The 16,634-nt window shown below is 41.3% G+C and overlaps 1 protein-coding gene and 1 long non-coding RNA gene across 19 annotated transcripts in view; one reads left to right on the top strand and one right to left on the bottom strand.

Moving 5' to 3' along the window:
- LOC149119571 (uncharacterized) overlaps positions 1-1,329 on the bottom strand; it is a 150,698-nt gene extending 149,369 nt beyond the window's left edge. For 4 of the 18 annotated variants that reach the window (XR_016228289.1, XR_016228293.1, XR_016228287.1 and 1 more), the window contains exon 1: positions 638-776. This is a non-coding gene — a long non-coding RNA (uncharacterized LOC149119571). Of the gene's footprint in view, positions 1-637 lie in introns of all 18 variants that reach the window. The other 14 variants (XR_016228302.1, XR_016228303.1, XR_016228301.1 and 11 more) reach the window with 11 other exon arrangements.
- MAGEB16 (MAGE family member B16) lies at positions 914-6,217 on the top strand. The gene is made up of 2 exons (XM_017349720.4): positions 914-1,015; positions 4,655-6,217. The coding sequence occupies exon 2, from the start codon at positions 4,720-4,722 to the stop codon at positions 5,761-5,763; it is 1,044 nt and encodes a 347-aa protein (XP_017205209.2). The 5' UTR covers positions 914-1,015; positions 4,655-4,719; the 3' UTR covers positions 5,764-6,217.
- The last annotated feature ends 10,417 nt before the right edge of the window (positions 6,218-16,634 follow it).

Genomic DNA, 16,634 nt, shown 5'->3' on the forward strand with positions numbered 1-16,634 from the left:
CACACCGGGTTCTAGTCCCGGTCGGGGCGCCGGATTCTGTCCCGGTTGCCCCTCTTCCAGGCCAGCCCTCTGCTGTGGCCAGGGAGTGCAGTGGAGGATGGCCCAGGTGCTTGGGCCCTGCACCCCATGGGAGACCAGGAAAAGCACCTGACTCCTGGCTCCTGCCATCGGATCAGCGTGGTGCACCGGCCGCAGCGCGCCGGCCGCGGCGGCCATTGGAGGGTGAACCAACGGCAAAAGGAAGACCTTTCTCTCTCTCTCTCTCTCACTGTCCACTCTGCCTGTCAAAAAAAAAAAAAAAAAAAAAAAAAAAAAAAAAAAAAAGAACTGAAGTTACCTTAAGAGGCTAAATTCAGTTAGTCAAAAGAAAGAATAGATCAGGGTGTTTTTTCCCTAGACAATCAAACACCCGACCTGGTGCCTGCCTGCCTTGTGCTGTGATTTCCCCATCCTGCACTAAGGCTGGGGCAGAGATCCAATCCAGCGTCCGCAAAGGCTGGAATAAATTAGTCATGAGTTTTCTAGGACACGACATTCCCAGAAAGTTTTAAACCAGAGAGAATGACGTCAAGAAGATATCTGGAATGACGACCGAGGAAACCAACATTATCGAACAAAAGGTCACACAGAGACCTACCAGTACGTTAGGTTCTCAGCGCTGAACGTCCGAAGGCAAGGCTCTCCAGCTGAGGCACCCCTTCAGGCACTCCTGTTATTCTGCAGGAAAGTGGCGAGACCTCACTTCAGCAAAAGGATACATCCCAGTGCTAGGCAGGAGCCCATATAAGTACTCCGAGGCAGAGCCAGCAACATCCACCACTATGGAACCCCAGGACTGTGCAGGGCTCGGCTCTCTCCAACGCACCGACCCTTGCCCTTTCCGGCAGGGAAGCGGAAGGGGGTGGTACCGGAAGGCGTAACCGGAAGTGGTGGTCGCAGACTTACTCCTCCTAAAACTGTTTCCTGTGAGGGGTTGGAGACGAGGAAAGAGTCTCACGTGCTACCAAGCTTCAAGGTAACACTTTTCAGTGAAGGCTGAAAGTACTGCTTGCCTGTCACAGAACAGAAAGTACCGCCCCTCCCGACAACGACGGAAGGCCTTGGGCTGGGCTGTGAGGCGGAACTCATTCCACCATGCCTCCCGAGGCGTCTGACTGAAGTGAAGTGCTAACTACGCAGTTTAGGAGTCCCCAGAACTTTCAGTGTTTAAGAAAGGCCCTTAAGTGAGCCCCGGCCTGCTTGCCAGCCCTGAGTGGCCTTGGGTAAGGTCCGCCGTGAAGTGGTGCTGCTCGCTGACTTCCGCCTCGAGAGACTTACTGAGGCGGGGCCTTTGTTGCAGGCAGCACCATGCCAGCAGAGGAAGGAGTTTCATGTTCCATGGGAATCTAGTCAAGGTTTCTGATTGAATTCTTAGGTTTCTACCCACCTCAAGACCCAGGTCAGTCAGAGCCGAGGTCTTGTTGTGAGCTCTGGATGTCGAGTCAGGTGTCTCCAGAGATGGGGACTTGATTGGAAGGTTGGGCCGGCAAGTAACAGACGGTAGGGGACACATTACCATCCGGTGTCCAATATGGGGAAAATGCGATCACCTGATAACAGAGGATGATCCACAGAATCCTTCCCCTATTACCTATTCTGGGATACCCACCATAGATACTTAATGGTATGCATTACCAGCATTTGCTTCCAGAGTCTTAGGGAAGTGAAGGTTTTGTTTAGATGAGTACATTATGTCAAGTTAGCACCACAGAATGCGGCAGGTGTCATCTAATTTTGTCTAAAGGGAAAGCACACCACAAAAAAAGTGTGGTCTCACATTTATTGTCCTGTTGTATAGAAAGGTGACTATAGATAATGATACAGTACTGTATAGTTTTTTTTTTTTTAAGATTGATTTTATTTATTTGAAAGAGTTACAGTGAAAGGTAGAGAGAGAGAGAGAGAGAGAGAGGTCGTCCATCCTCTGGTTCACTCCCCAGATGGCCGCAATGGCTGGAGCTGCACCAATCCAAAGCTAGGAGCCAGGAGCCAGGAGCTTCCTCAGGGTCTCCCATGTGGATGCAGGGGCCCAAGGACCTGGGCCATCTTCTACTGCTTTCCCAGGCCATAGCAGAGAGCTGGATCGGAAGAGGAACAGCCGGGACTAGAACCAGCGCCCATATGGAATGCTGGCGCTGCATTAACCCTGCTGGGCCACAGTGGCAGCCCCTGTATAGTTTTCTAAATAAGAAAACATATTTTAAAAGGGATTTTGAGGCTGGCGCCTCAGCTCACTTGGCTAATCCTCCACCTGCGGTGCTGGCACCCAGGGTTCTAGTTCCTATTGGGGCAGCAGATTCTGTCCCGGTTGCTCCTCTTCCAGTCCAGCTCTGTGCTGTGGCCCGGGAGTGCAGTGGAGGATGGCCCAAGTACTTGGGCCCTGCACCCGCATGGGAGACCAGGAAGAAGCACCTGGCTCCTGGCTTCAGACCAGTGCAGTGTGGCGGCCGTACTAGCCATTTGGGGGATGAAGGAGGAAGACGTTTCTCTCCAACTCTGCCTGTCAAAAAAAAAAAAAAAAAAAAGAGATTTTGAATGTTTTGAACCATAAGGAAATGATAAATGTTTGAGGAGATATATGTTTGTACTGACTGGATATTAGTGTATATATGTGTCAAAATATCATATGATATCCTACAAATTTATACAATTTTTATGTGTAAAATTCTTAAGATGGTAAAAACAATTGTAAACAAATTGTTAAAAAAAATTGTGAGCATATTGACAGAACATTTGATGATTTGACAACATTATGGAATTGTTGCTTGTTCTTTTAGATATTGTGGAATACTGGGTGTATGTTTGCAAAGAGTGTTTTTTAGGTATGTAGACTGAAATATTCATGGGTAGAGTTATATGATTTCTGATACTTGCTTCAGAAAATCCAGTGAATTGAAGAGGAGACAGGTGGAAATGTAGTTGAAATATTACTGGACATGTTGTAATTTTGTTGGAACTGAGTCTGGGGTGACATATGGCAGGTTTATTATTATTTATCACTATTGCTTTTTATATGTATTTGAAAATTTCCAATGTAAATTTTTATTTTTAACACTTAAAATTATATATATATGTATATATATATATATATATATATATATATATAAACCCCGGCAGAGATAACTTGAAGGAGACACCCATGCTCTCCTTAGTATTCATTGGGAAGGAATCCTTATTGAGAGAAGGAAAACTCAAGTTGGAAAGGTCATGTAAGGATTCAAGGTGTCTGAAAGAAGACCATCTGGAGCACACTCAAGGTTGACTTCTTTGGTCAACCCTGAGAGGCAGTTGGCAAGGATGGGTGCACATCAGACAACTTCATGTCATCTTTGGTTTCAGAAAAGTGTGGTATTTGGTCTGATGGAGTGAAGCCAGGTAATTAATTAGATGCCTAGATGCCTAAATCATTCAAGGTAATTAATCTGCATTAGGTTTCAGGGCCCAATAAGCTGTAGAATGGAGGTGGCCCTACAGCATCTACCCATGATATCATTCCTGAATGGCTGTAATCCCCGGATGAAATGTCTTCTCACTTCCTCTTTCATGGTCTCTGAAAGGTAAATTCTTAGTGTAAGGAAGAAGCGTCAGGTCATTGAATGAGAAGAATTTCATACAGTGCCATGAGCCAAAATATAGACATTGAGTAAAGACTAAGGGGGGGGGGTGTTCCCATTCTAGTGTGTTTGGAACTCTGACCCTGCACTCAGCTCTTAGAAGCCCAAGGCAAGAATTGTCAGAATTTCCACTCTCTTTACCTTCAGAGGTCTCAGAGAAGTGAGTGTGTCTTGGTCTGAATGGAGCCCTCAGGTCAATTTAAAAATTGTTGCACAGATGTGCAAAGAGGTTGGCAAAGATACAAAGCTAAGACTAGGGAAATTACCCACAATAAGGCAGAGGGAATCCAACATAGCTCCATTTCTACTGTCACACAGGAAGTCTCAGGCAGGGATCACCTGGTGAGTTACTTCTCCTCTTCCTTCTTGGGGTTTCAATGAGAGAAGGGTTTTGACAAATAGGACTAAATCACATGAGGTACAAGACCTGCAAAGATCAAAGCAAGAATCCTGAAAGAGATCTGATGGGACTACCCACCCTAGTACAGAGGTCTTCCAGAGATAATAAGTCCTGTTCTCAGTACTTGTAAGCAAGATTGTGGTGGTTGGATGAGATGTCCTCATCACTTGTCTCCAGGAGATGAGGTCCTTTTCTGGCAGGGGTGACATTATTGATCAGATGGTAGGGACAGAAGCTAAACCAGCATAGCAGTCAAGCCCTGGGGATTTTGAGGTAGGGCAACTGAATAAGGTACTGCTACACTTCTTGTTAGTTGTCTTAGGAGATGTGATTTTTGTCTTGGGGGGGATACCCTTATAGTAACACAGAGGAAGTGGCAGCGGACCTATTGCATGCCAAATTAATGGCACTTGGTAGCCATTAACTGATGGTACAACCCACCTCAGAACAGAATAGCCTCAAAAGAGCCTAACCATGGTTGATTACTGTAAGCTTCTGTTGCACCATTGTCAGGATAAATTCATTGGTAGTGGTTTCCATAAGAGCCATTACAACTGATTTTAATAGCTAACGACACTCACACCCTCTTTCTCTTCCTTAGGTGGTAATTCTCCATTATTCCTCTCCTATTCACATACCTGCTTACAGCCAGACATAAGTGTCATCATGTCTCAGGATCAGGAGAGATTACAGTATGCACATTATCAGCAACTTCATTCCTTCAGTGAGTCCCAGGACCTGGAGGTTTCTCAGATCTCCCAGGCTTTGGAGGTGACCTTTCTCTCCTCTTCCCATTCTATAATGTCTGACAACATGAAGGAGGCTTCTCCTTCTAAGAAAACCAGTACTCCTGACAGTCCTCAAAGTTTCTGCTCCTCTTCTATTGCCAATGCAGTTACTTCATCAAACAAACCTGATGAAATCTCCAGTAGCCAAGATGAGGAAGATGTTCCAAGCATCTCACAGGCTGTATCAGATCCTGAGAATGTGCCCATGGATGCTCTAGATAAGAAAGTGGCTTTGCTGGTGAATTTCATGTTGCTTAAGTATCAAACAAAAGAGTCAATTAGAAAGGAGGATATGTTGAAGATGGTCATCAGAGAGGATGAAGACCACTTCTCTGAGATCTTCCTCAGAGCCACTGAACGCATGGAGATGATCTTTGGCCTTGATGTGAAAGAAGTAGATTCCATCAGCCACTGTTATGGCCTCTTCATCAAATTGGGCCTCACTTATGATGGGATGCTGGGTGAAGACAGCCAGCCCAAGACCGGGCTCCTGATTCTTATCCTGGGTGTGATCTTCATGAAGGGCAACCGTGCCACTGAAGAGGAAATATGGGAAGTGCTGAATTTGATGGGCATATATTCTGGGAGGAAGCACTTCATCTTTGGAGATGTCAAGAAATTCATCACCAAGGAGCTGGTGAAGGAAAAATACCTGGAGTACCGGAAGGTGGCCAACAATGATATTGCTCAATATGAATTCCTGTGGGGCCCACGAACCTATGCTGAAACCAGCAAGATGAGAGTCCTGGAGTTTTTGGCCAAGCTTCATGGGACTGACCTGAGTGCTTTCCCTTCTCAGTACAAGGAGGCACTGAAAGATGAAGGAGAGAGAGCTCAAGCCAGAAATTCCATCAGGGATGACTCTACTTCGATGGGCATCGCAAGTTCCGCTGCTGTGAGCAGCAACTTCTCCCACATCTAGGGAAGTCAGAAATAGATTCTTAATGTATGTTTGAGGAGAGCATTTAGTGTTCAAAGAATGTAGTTTCAAAGAGGAGCAGGAGAGAAGGCAGTATGTATAATCCATGTGTTTGTAGTTTATATGTGCAACTTGACAATATACTCTTATTTTTTGATGGATATATATTATTCAGATGTTTCATTTCAGATAGCTTAGCTTCAAGATTTCCATGTTTCAGATAATACTATCACATACTTAATGCAGCTACTGTGATTTAGTAGTAACAGCTTTGTTATTTTGTAAAAAAAGAAAAATGACAAACCATTCATCTAGATTGTGGTCTGGAATAAGATAATATGGCATTGCTAAGCACTCAGCATTAAAATAGATGTGGTTAACAAACATAAAATATGAAATATAATTGGCATTTTTCTTATACCTTTTAATTTATTTTGGAAAATTGAATAATATATACAGGGGCTCACTTAGCTTGTTTCTGTGTGTATGAGAAATAAATCTTAATAAATTAGACCATATGCTTACCTCCTCTTTATTTCTTACATCTTAATTAAACATTTTCTTTTTGATAATAATCATTTTAATACTGTGATTGTAGGCCAAACAAGGCCTAGGACCTGACTTCCTAACTTTAGTTTCCTTTAACAGCAATCCTATAATGACGATAGTGACATATCTTCTGATATCTAAAGCACAAGAAGGAATTAACACATGATGAGGCAGTGGTGGGGTGATCTATATAGGACTGTCAATTATAAATTCCCCAAAACAAGTAAATCTGTGGTCTTGGGAAACTGAAATTCCTTCTACTAAAATTGAATTCGAGTTAAATTTTGGTGTTGGGAAAGATGAGGCTGAGAGAGTCATAATCAGGGATCAGATCTCCAGGTGATGTGTCTCAGAGATGAAACCCAAAAGCCTGCAGTGGAAAACTGTTCTTTGTAGTTACTTTAGGATTTTTGTTTCAACAGAGATAAATTTCCAACTGAGGAAGGAATGAAGTTACTTCTGCTTTCAACCCTGTGCCATTCAGTAAATTCATAAAATAAATCTTTTATACTGCACATCATCTTCCAGGAATTTTTGAGAGATAACTGTGATACTTTCTCAAGGTGAGATACTAGAAACTCACCAAGTTGGCACGTGTTGCCCTGGGCTGGCACAACCAAAGAGTACTTCATTTAAGGTATATTTTAAATAAGTATCTTCAGTGTAATTTGAATTCTATACTTCAAAAATGCTTATTTAGGGGGGGATGAAATTAACAAATGTTGGGTTAGTTCAGATAGAGGTTAAAGTTGATTTTCGTCAAAAAGTCTAGGAATTTCAAGTTGCATCAACTGGAGAAGAAACTCCTTCTTTTCCCCTTCTGAGGGGAAAATTTTACGATTCTTAGTTGCTAAATAGTATTTTGGTTCATCTAATGTTTCATTTTCCATTGCATCTCATGTTTCCTGAGGTATAGTTCTTTAAAAAATTAGCATATATGTGAGGCTGGTAGGATCAGTGGTCAAAAATAATTGCAGTAGGGGCTGGCACTGTGGCACAGTAGGTTAATCCTCCGCCTGTGGTGCCAGCATCCCATGTGGGCACCAGTTCTAGTCCCAGCTGCTCCTCTTCCAATCCAGCTCTCTGCTTTGGCCTGGGAAAGCAGCAGAAAAAGGCCCAAGTGCTTGGGCCCTGCACCTGCATGGGAGACCAGGAAGAAGCTCCTGGCTCCTGGCTTCGGATTCGCGCAGCTCCGGCCATTGTGGCCATTTGGGGAGTAAACCAATGGACGGAAGACCTTTCTCTCTGTTTCTCCCTCTCATTGTCTGTAACTCTAGCTCTCAAATAAATAAATCTTTAAAAATATAATTGCAGTAATATGTATCGTTAATTAAAGATCTAAGGCATGGCAAGTACTGTGCCAGATGCCTGTCATACATTGTATTCTTTCCAAAAGTTTTATGTAAAGGGCTTATCATATTCATTTCTTAAATGAAGAGGCTAAGAGAGAGCTTTGCAATGTTCCTCAGTTTAAAATCTGGTATATGATAGACTTGAGACTAAATCTCTGGTTTCAGTTCTTCTAAAGCCTATTCTGATTTACACTTGTTTTTTGAGGCCAGTCTTCTGTCTCTTGATTCATTTCTGTTGTCACTACTTCACAGTGAATCTTGGGATTAAAAAGTGCCTTGAATCCAAAAGCCAATGTAAAGAAGAAAAGTGAAAATGATAATAAAATACTATTTTACCAGCGTGCACTTCCAGGGCAGAAGAACCTCTGTGGCCTGCCCTGCCTCATCCTGCCCAACACCAGGCCCAGCTGACCTGGCTGTATCAAGTAGAAGAAGAGAAGGATGTGGAGGAGGGTGGCACCATGGGCCGGGCTGCACCCTCCATGCCTAGGAGCTGAAGATACTGCTGACATGGACTGCTTGTACCAGCCATAGCCCCTGAGTCAGCCTCTTCCTTAGTTGCCAGGGTTTGTGTTATAGCCATGAAGCCTGGTTGGGGCAGGGTGAGGGTGGGGAGTTAACTTCCCTGTCCCCTGCTACTCTCTTACCATTGTTCAGGAGTATCTGGTGAGGCCTCTGTCACTCCCTTACCCGCAAAGGAACGACGTTGCTCGCAGCTTATCGGTCTTCAGTAGACTTTTATTTAAACAGGATAGAAAAAGAAACCCTTGAGCAAGGGGAGCTCCGAAAGAAAGGGGAAGCTCCCGTTACTATTTCATGAATGGCTTATATAGTGTATCATTGCAGAAGCATGTAATGCAAGCTTAGTCCATGCTACAGTCCATGCGGCAGCGCTCCAATCGGGTGCCTGATCTCGCACAGTCCATGCACTCCTTGTCCAACCATAAAGGTGATCACGTGTCTTCATCCAATCAAGCTCCTGGTCACGTAGCAGGCGGCTTGGACGCCAGCAGAAAGCTTATCGTTGCTCCACCTGGTGTTTTCTCAACTCTTGGTCAGTGGGAAAAGAAGTATGGGAAGTCCCAAGGCCATAGTTGTAGACTAAACCCTGGGGTTATGGAAAGGTCCCGATATCGAAGCTCAACAGAAACCATAAACATCCACACAGCAGTAACTATTGCAAACAATCAACAATGCTAAGCCTTAGCATGTGGGCCCATGGCCGGCTCATGGGTCCCCACAGCCTCAAGTGCCATTGGGACCCCCAGAGCCACAGCCACCTCTACTATAGCCAGCCCCTATATAGAGTAGGGCTTGGGTGGGTAGGATGCTGGCAAGTTGTGCCCACTGCAGAGTGAAGGCACTCCCTCGCTGGTCACCAAAAGATAACAGTGACTGGGAACCCAGAGTGCCTGACCTGAGGCCCAAAAACAGAAATTAGCAGAGGGTGGTGGGGATGTGCCCCTTCACCCAGCAAGTAGACCTGGACCTTGATAACAGAACCAGAAGACAGAATTACTTTGAGTTCAATGAGAATTTTGGTGGTCCTCTTCCCTCCCCCAAAAAATTCCAACTGAAGAATTTATGACTTTGACATCACTGAGGATTTGAGCATCATAGATTGGTCAAATACTCTTAGATACCATTTATATAGGGAAATTTTTCCATTTAATTAGTAAATTTGATGACATCTTATATTCATTAACACACCAAATAATTTTAATTCTCAAGGATTAAAGTTGTGACTTCCCATTTTCAGGAAATATACTTTCAAAAAAAAATAGCATTTTATTTATTTGAAAGACAGAGTTACAGAGAGAGTTAGAGACAGGGAGAGAAGTCTTCCATCCGCTGGTTCACTCCCCAGATGGCGCAACGGCCAAAACTGCACCCATCTCAAGCCAGGAGCCAGGAACTTCTTCCAGGTCTCCCACATGGGTTTCAGGGGCCCAAAGACTTGGACCATCTTCTACTGCTTTTCCAGGCCATAGCAGAGAGCTGGATTGGAAGAGGAGCATCTAGGACTAGAACCAGTGCCCATATAGGATGCCGGTGCTTCAGGCCAGGGCATTAACCCACTGTGCCACAGCGCCGGCCCCAAAAGTAATAGCATATTCAATGTTTCATATTCCTGGAGCTTTTATAAGTCCTGAGACCTTAAGAAGCCACTTAAGTCTTAATATGTCCATGACACAAAGGCATTAACCACATGTGTTCCATTCCTCTTTTTTTTTTTTTTTTTTTTTTTTTTTTTTTTTTTTTTGACAGGCAGAGTGGACAGTGAGAGAGAGAGACAGGGAGAAAGGTCTTCCTTTACCATTGGTTCACCCTCCAATGGCCGCTGCGGTTGGCGCGCTGTGGCCAGCGCACCACGCCAATCCGAAGCCAGGAGCGAGGTACTTCTCCTGGTCTCCCATGAGGGTGCAGGGGCCAAGCACTTGGGCCATCCTCCACTGCACTCCCGGGCCACAGCAGAGAGCTGGCCTGGAAGAGGGGCAACCGGGACACAATCGGCACCCTGACAGGGACTAGAAACCGGTGTGCCGGTGCCGCAGGCGGAGGATTAGCCTATTGAGCCGCGGCACAGGCCCTTTCATTCCTCTTTTGCAATGAGAAAGTTTTTGAACAAATGTTGTACCTCTTCTAATTAAAATGGGAACGCATTCAATAAAAGAAAATGTATCAATATTTTCTAGGAAAAAAAAAAGAATTGCTTTTTTTTTTTTCTAAACTGAGCCCTCACTTCTTTGACCCAAGAGTGTGCTTTTTCCCTAATTTACAATTTAAAAGTTGTGAAACACTTTTTCACACTCTCACCAAGGCTATTTAATTATTATTCTAGGAGATAATTACAAATCAAAGATCACCAGAAAAAATTTCAATGTTTTGTAACAAAATATGGAATTATTTTCTCTCCCCAAAATGCAAGTAAAAGTATACAGAATAGTCCAAGGGAAAGAAATAGATATGAATTTGAGTAAAGTGGCAAAATGACTTTATACACAATAAGATTGTATCGGCTCATAGTGTCTTGAGAAAGCAGCATGAAGAGATCTATTAATCCAGTTGACAATTTTATGAAAACTAGTAGAACATAATCTTACATAAACAATTTAAAATACATGCTAGAAAATATTTCATAAGTGTTAATAAGAAATGTTTAGAAAAAAATTGAAATCAGTGTACCTTGACAAGCTATTTCCCTACTAAAGGGAATACTTCTAAACATGAATATATTTATATATAAATGACATTACCATTGGACTCAAAAATTGTATTTTCATTTTCATTTTCTTCTATGAATTTGAAAGTGTATTTCAACACATTTAGGAGCTCCAGTATATGTAAAAATCCTTAATGGTAATTAGCCCTGGATAAGAGCACTTCCATTATTTCTCTTTCAATATCCTCATTTGAATAAAACCCATCTGAATGTGTAAACTGCTCCCTGAAGAAAAGTTGAGTACATTCAGATCACAAGTTACACTTTAATGTAAGTCTTCTTGTGCATGAACTGGGTCTCAAGTGACCTTAAAGAAATGAAATTTCCGAAGTGTCTGTTTTTAATGCTTTATTTCTCCAAACCCATTTCATTTCTTGAATTGGAATAAAGGATCTATAATTCCATGCAGTCGGTGATTGTTACTAAGTGAAAATATATTTCTTTCACTATTCTAGACCTTTCATTTGTAGTAACATCTATGAGATATATGCTCAGAAGTACTTGCAGTGAATTTGGAATTATGAAAAATATATATGAATTCTTCTTAAATGCTTAACTCCATGCATATTTGGGGCCAGGAAGTATCCATGCTTTTGTTGGTGCAGTAGTATGAAAGTATAATGAAGAGATACCAAATTCTTATGGAATTAAGTAGAGAAACTTTCATACCCAGAAACAAAAGCCATGAGCATCAGGGTTGGATTTGAGTCACAAAGGTCAGTGACCTAGTTGTATAAAAGAGAAATACAAACTAAGAAGATACACAGATTATTAAATTACATTGAAAGAGTTAAAATATAGTACAGTAATCATTGCATTACTTTTAAAAATATCATTAATTAGCAATTGTACTGAACTGTAGAAACATCAAACAGTATATTGAGGTAAATCAGAAGATCTAGGTCTAAGTGTTAAAAGAAAAATTAGAAGAGTTAAAGCATGAATAAAGAGTGTTACTAAAACAACACCAACCTTAGAGTCTCAAATATCTCTGTGGAAGCCAGTGAAATGACAGAAAGATACTATATAATATAACTAATGATTAAAATGGCTAAGACAGATTCCCTGCTTTAAAGAAGCAAATAATTCAGTAAAAAAAAAATGACAAGATCAATCCACTTTGTGATTAGGTAAAAGATGGCAAAGTATTCAAAGAAAAGTTCAAAAAAGTGACATTTGAGATTAGGCCTTATAGAATGCTAATATTTTGGATGGGTAGTATTTGGGGAAAGACAAAAGTTGTATTCTATCAAAAAGACAAAGTGAAATGAAGCAAAGATATGTGTTAATATAATGTTTGTTTAGGAAAATAAGTACAATTTGGGTCCTGCATAAGAAAAGAGAAGACAAGTAGTGAGTGATAAGAGTAAGGAGTGCTGGGGGCCACATCATGGAGGGCTTAGATGCCACAAAGAGAGACATTATTTAGAGACAAGGAATAAATACATCAAAAGCAACAGTATGGGAATATCAGATTACAGTGTTTAGGGAAAATACTTTTCCCTAGAAAGATTTATTATAATAAAGTATGTAAAATAATTATACTGATAAAGTTGAGAAATTATAGATGGGGATTAGGATAGATTTCAGATGAAATCCAAAAATGCAGAATAATGATGAAGATAATAAATAGTCGTAATATAAATTGAAGCCAAAAAACATGCTGGGATCAAATAAGAGAAATATTCTTATTCAGTGCATCTGGTTCCTAAGAACTCCAAGGAAAAGGTAGAAATAGTAAGGAAGAATTATTAGTAACAAAGAAATTCAGAAATTGGTCTGAAGCCAGTATATAAAGATGTACACATCATCATCAACTGAGCCATCGAGTCCATCATTGTCAATGTACGTGAAGCTCTCTATGCTCCCATGAAATGAAGATCTGATATGTCTCAATGAAACATGGTCAAGCCACCAACTAAAACTTGGTTTTCAGTAACCAGATTACCTGGCCTGTCATTGAAAATGCAAATGAGTTATAACTTACAATGACTCACTAAGCAGCACTTCACAGAGAATAACATTGTCTTTTGTGAGAATCCATTAATCCACACTTTCTCATATTTTCTTCTTTGGAAGACATGAAAGGTATGTCTGCTGTTGTTTTGTTAATAGGCAGCAGCTCACCAATAAGGAGGGGCTACAAAAGAAAAAGGAACTTACTGGCAAGAAAAAAGGGAAGTCACCTATCTTACTAGGGTATGAATTGAAGAAAACCAGAGGCCACCACTGATTCCAAAGTATGTCTCCTCAGTAGTCTGCTATTTCCCCTTTATTCCACAGAGACATTAGACAACAGAAATAGGAATATTGTTTCAGATATGAACAAAATTTTGAAATGAGCTACATAGTTTGATTCTCAGATTTACTTTTAAACTACTGAGAAGTTAAATTTTGAAGGGAGAAATGTAGCCCTGCTGGGCTTTGTGAGTCAAAGAGATCAATCTGGGCTAAGGGGAACTATGTCCATTAGACTAAAGAGTAGCATTAAGGGAGAAGAAACTGGGCTTAAGTCTGGTGACAATAAATCTTTTGAACTCCATTTTAGTGGACAAAATTTAAACCAATGTAAGTATTAGTATAAAATTTATCTCAAAAACACATACTTGATAAAATATGTAACAGGATAATAATAATTTGGTGAGTGAAAAATTACATATGTCAAAGAAAAATGTATTTGATATCTAATGTATTTAATGCTATGGGAAATCAGATGAAACTCAAGTGTAAGAACATATGTAGTCTTCTTTATGATGCAGTTCAAAGAAAATAAACAAAGTAAATTATACTTTATTCACTCCAAAGCTTAAAAGGCCAAATATCAAAATGTCAACTTTTTTTGAAACAATAATTTAATGTGAAGTGTCTTTTAAGCAGTCATTGTTCTCCATATACAAATCTAACAGAAAGAATTTTAATTATATGTCTTCTTATTTCCCTAAGGATAGTGTTTGCTATTAGCCTAACAAAAGTGGAGGATGAAAATTTTAAAATAGAGAAAAATCCCATAATAAAAAGAATATTGGAAATGGGCATTGTGACATAGGGGGTTGAACCATCCCTTGTTGGAGTGCTTGAGATAAAGTTCACCCTGATTCCTATCAAGCTTCCTGCTTATGTACCTGGGAGGCAGCAGGAATCCTACATCAGAGGGCCCATTCATGTCCCAGCTGCTCCACTTCTGATGCAGCTCCCTGCTAATGCACCTAGGAAAGCCAAATGCTTGGGTCCCTGCCACCTATATGGCAGACCGGGATGGAGTTCCTGGTCCCTGACTCCAGCTGAGGTATGACCATTTTGAGAATGAATCAGAGGATGAAAGATATCATTGTCTCTGTCTCTCTCTGTGTCTGTCTCTCTCTCAGTTTCTCTGCATGTGTGTATCTTCCTCTCTCTGTCACTCAAATAAATACATATATATATGAATCTCCAAAAATGTTTAGTAGACTTGATTTTATGCAGTGTAATCTCAGTTTATGGACAGTAAATCTAGTTTTGCATCCATCCATCCATCCATCCATCCACACAATCATCCAACCATGCACATATATATATTTGTACTTACATATAAGTACAGGAAAAGCATGTAATGCTGTTAATTTAATGTTAGAAGTTAATTTTAATGCATGGTGATATATATGTTTATTTTCACTTTCTTTTATTTTTATGCCATTTAAATGTTGAAGGCAAGAATTGCTGCAGATCAATAGAGAAGACCATTTGGGACTGCCTTAGGATATCTATAATTTTATTAACATTAAAACAAAATTTTTTAAAGATTTGTTTATTTATTTGAAAGCAGAGTTTCAGAGATGCAGAGACAGATGCAGAGATCTTCCATCTGCTGGTTCACTCCCCAAATGGCCGCAATGGCTGGAGCTGGGTCGATCTGAAGTCAGGAGCATGGAGCTTCTTCTGAGTCTCCCACATGGGTGCAAGGGCCCAGGACTTGGGCCATGTTCTGCTGCTTTGCTGCTTTCCCAGACACATCAGCAGGGAGCTGGATCAGAAGTGGAGCAGCTGGAACTTGAACTGGTGCCCATATGGGATGCACATATATGGGATGCACATATATGGGATTAACTGGTGCCCATATGGGATGCCGGCACTGCAGGCAGCAGTTTTACTCACTTCGTCTCAGTGCTGGCCCCCAAACAAATGTTTAAGCATATGTTCATCATAGGAAATATTTAAAAACAGGTAATAAAAATGGGTAGTAAGGGTAAGCATTGCGGCACATCGGGTTAAGCCACCACTTATGACATGGACATTTCATATTGGAGCACCTGCCACTCACTTGGGAGATCCAGACGGAATTCCTGGCACAATTACTTGCTTCTTGAACCTTGTTACCTCATACAAAATTGAGTCAGAAAGCATATCAGTTCTTTTTTTTAAGATTTATTTATTTATTTGAAAGTCAGAGTTACACAGAGAGAGGAGAGACAGAGACAGAAAGAGAGAGGGGTCCTCCATCCGACGGTTCACTCCCCAATTGGCTGCAATGGCCGGAGCTGCGCCGATCCGAAGCCAGGAGCCAGGAGCTTCTTCCAGGTCTCCCATGCGGGTGCAGGGGCCCAAGGACTTGGGCCATCTTCTACTGCTTTTTCAGGCCATAGCAGAGAGCTGGATCGGAAGTGGAGCAGCCAGGACTAGAACCGGTGCCATATGGGATGCTGGCGCTTCAGGCCAGGGCGTTAACCCGCTATGCCACAGTGCTGGCCCCAGAATACCATTTCAATATCTGACTGCATTATCGTTATACTATTATCTCATCCCACACTGTGTGCATGGGGAAAGTATTAGGATCTAAGTTTTATTTATTGGCAAAATTTAATGTTGTTCACTTAATCATAGTAAATAATAGGGATGATGGTTTTGGATAACAAGAGAAATCATCATCATTAAATTGTTGCAATGGGTGTTGTGACTCAGAGGGTTAAGCTGCCTTTTGGGGCCCACATCCCATATTTTAGTGGCTGATTCTAACCCCAGCTTCTTGCAACCAGTGAGGCAGCAGAAAATAGCTCAAGTACTTGGACTCCTGCACCTGTATGGGAGACGTGGATGGAGCTCCTTGCTCCTGGCTTTGGCCTGGCATGGCCTGGCATATCCTGGCTGTGGACATTTTGGGTGTGAACCAGCAGATGGGAGATTCTCTCTCTCTCTCTCTCTCTCCCCCTCTCACTCTGCCTTTCAAATAAATAAATTAATTAAAAAATAAATATTAGTATCAATGCAGTTATTTGCTGTTGATCACACATCATCATGATTCAGGTAGGTGCAGTCATTGTTCAAGTAGGGTGCCCAAGACATTCTACTTGATGACTGCAAGTAGATATAAGACAGAAAATAGGGAATGGAAGTTGTTCTGTTTTCATGCCTTTATTTTCTGGGAAATGTGGTTATTGCCCTGTTCACTGCAGCTTATTTCAATGCCTCTAGCCCACTGGAAATGGTTTCCATTTCTGTTCTCACATTCATTTTGTCTCCTTGGCACTTCTCTGAATTTAGTGCTTAGTTCACACTAATCATACCATCCATCTATTGTCACACTGTTGAAGTAAAACAATGTAAACATAATATAATAATGTCAGATTACTCTGTTATCCATGTGCATTCCAATCTTGCAATACTAGTGATAAATCTATAATGCTGAAATTTAAGGGAACAATTTTTCACCTCTGGAAAATATATAAAACTCTTTGTAAATAATTATTACTTTGTGGTTCAGTGAAATTGAAAACTAG

Source organism: Oryctolagus cuniculus, chromosome X, assembly GCF_051225735.1.
Source record: "Oryctolagus cuniculus isolate XC-2025 breed Fujian yellow rabbit chromosome X, ASM5122573v1, whole genome shotgun sequence".
NCBI classification, from domain to species: domain Eukaryota; kingdom Metazoa; phylum Chordata; class Mammalia; order Lagomorpha; family Leporidae; genus Oryctolagus; species Oryctolagus cuniculus.

Bases quoted from the DNA above. Each gene is read 5' to 3' on its own strand.
- MAGEB16 (XM_017349720.4), top strand. From the start codon at position 4,720: ATGTCTCAGGATCAGGAGAGATTACAGTATGCACATTATCAGCAACTT.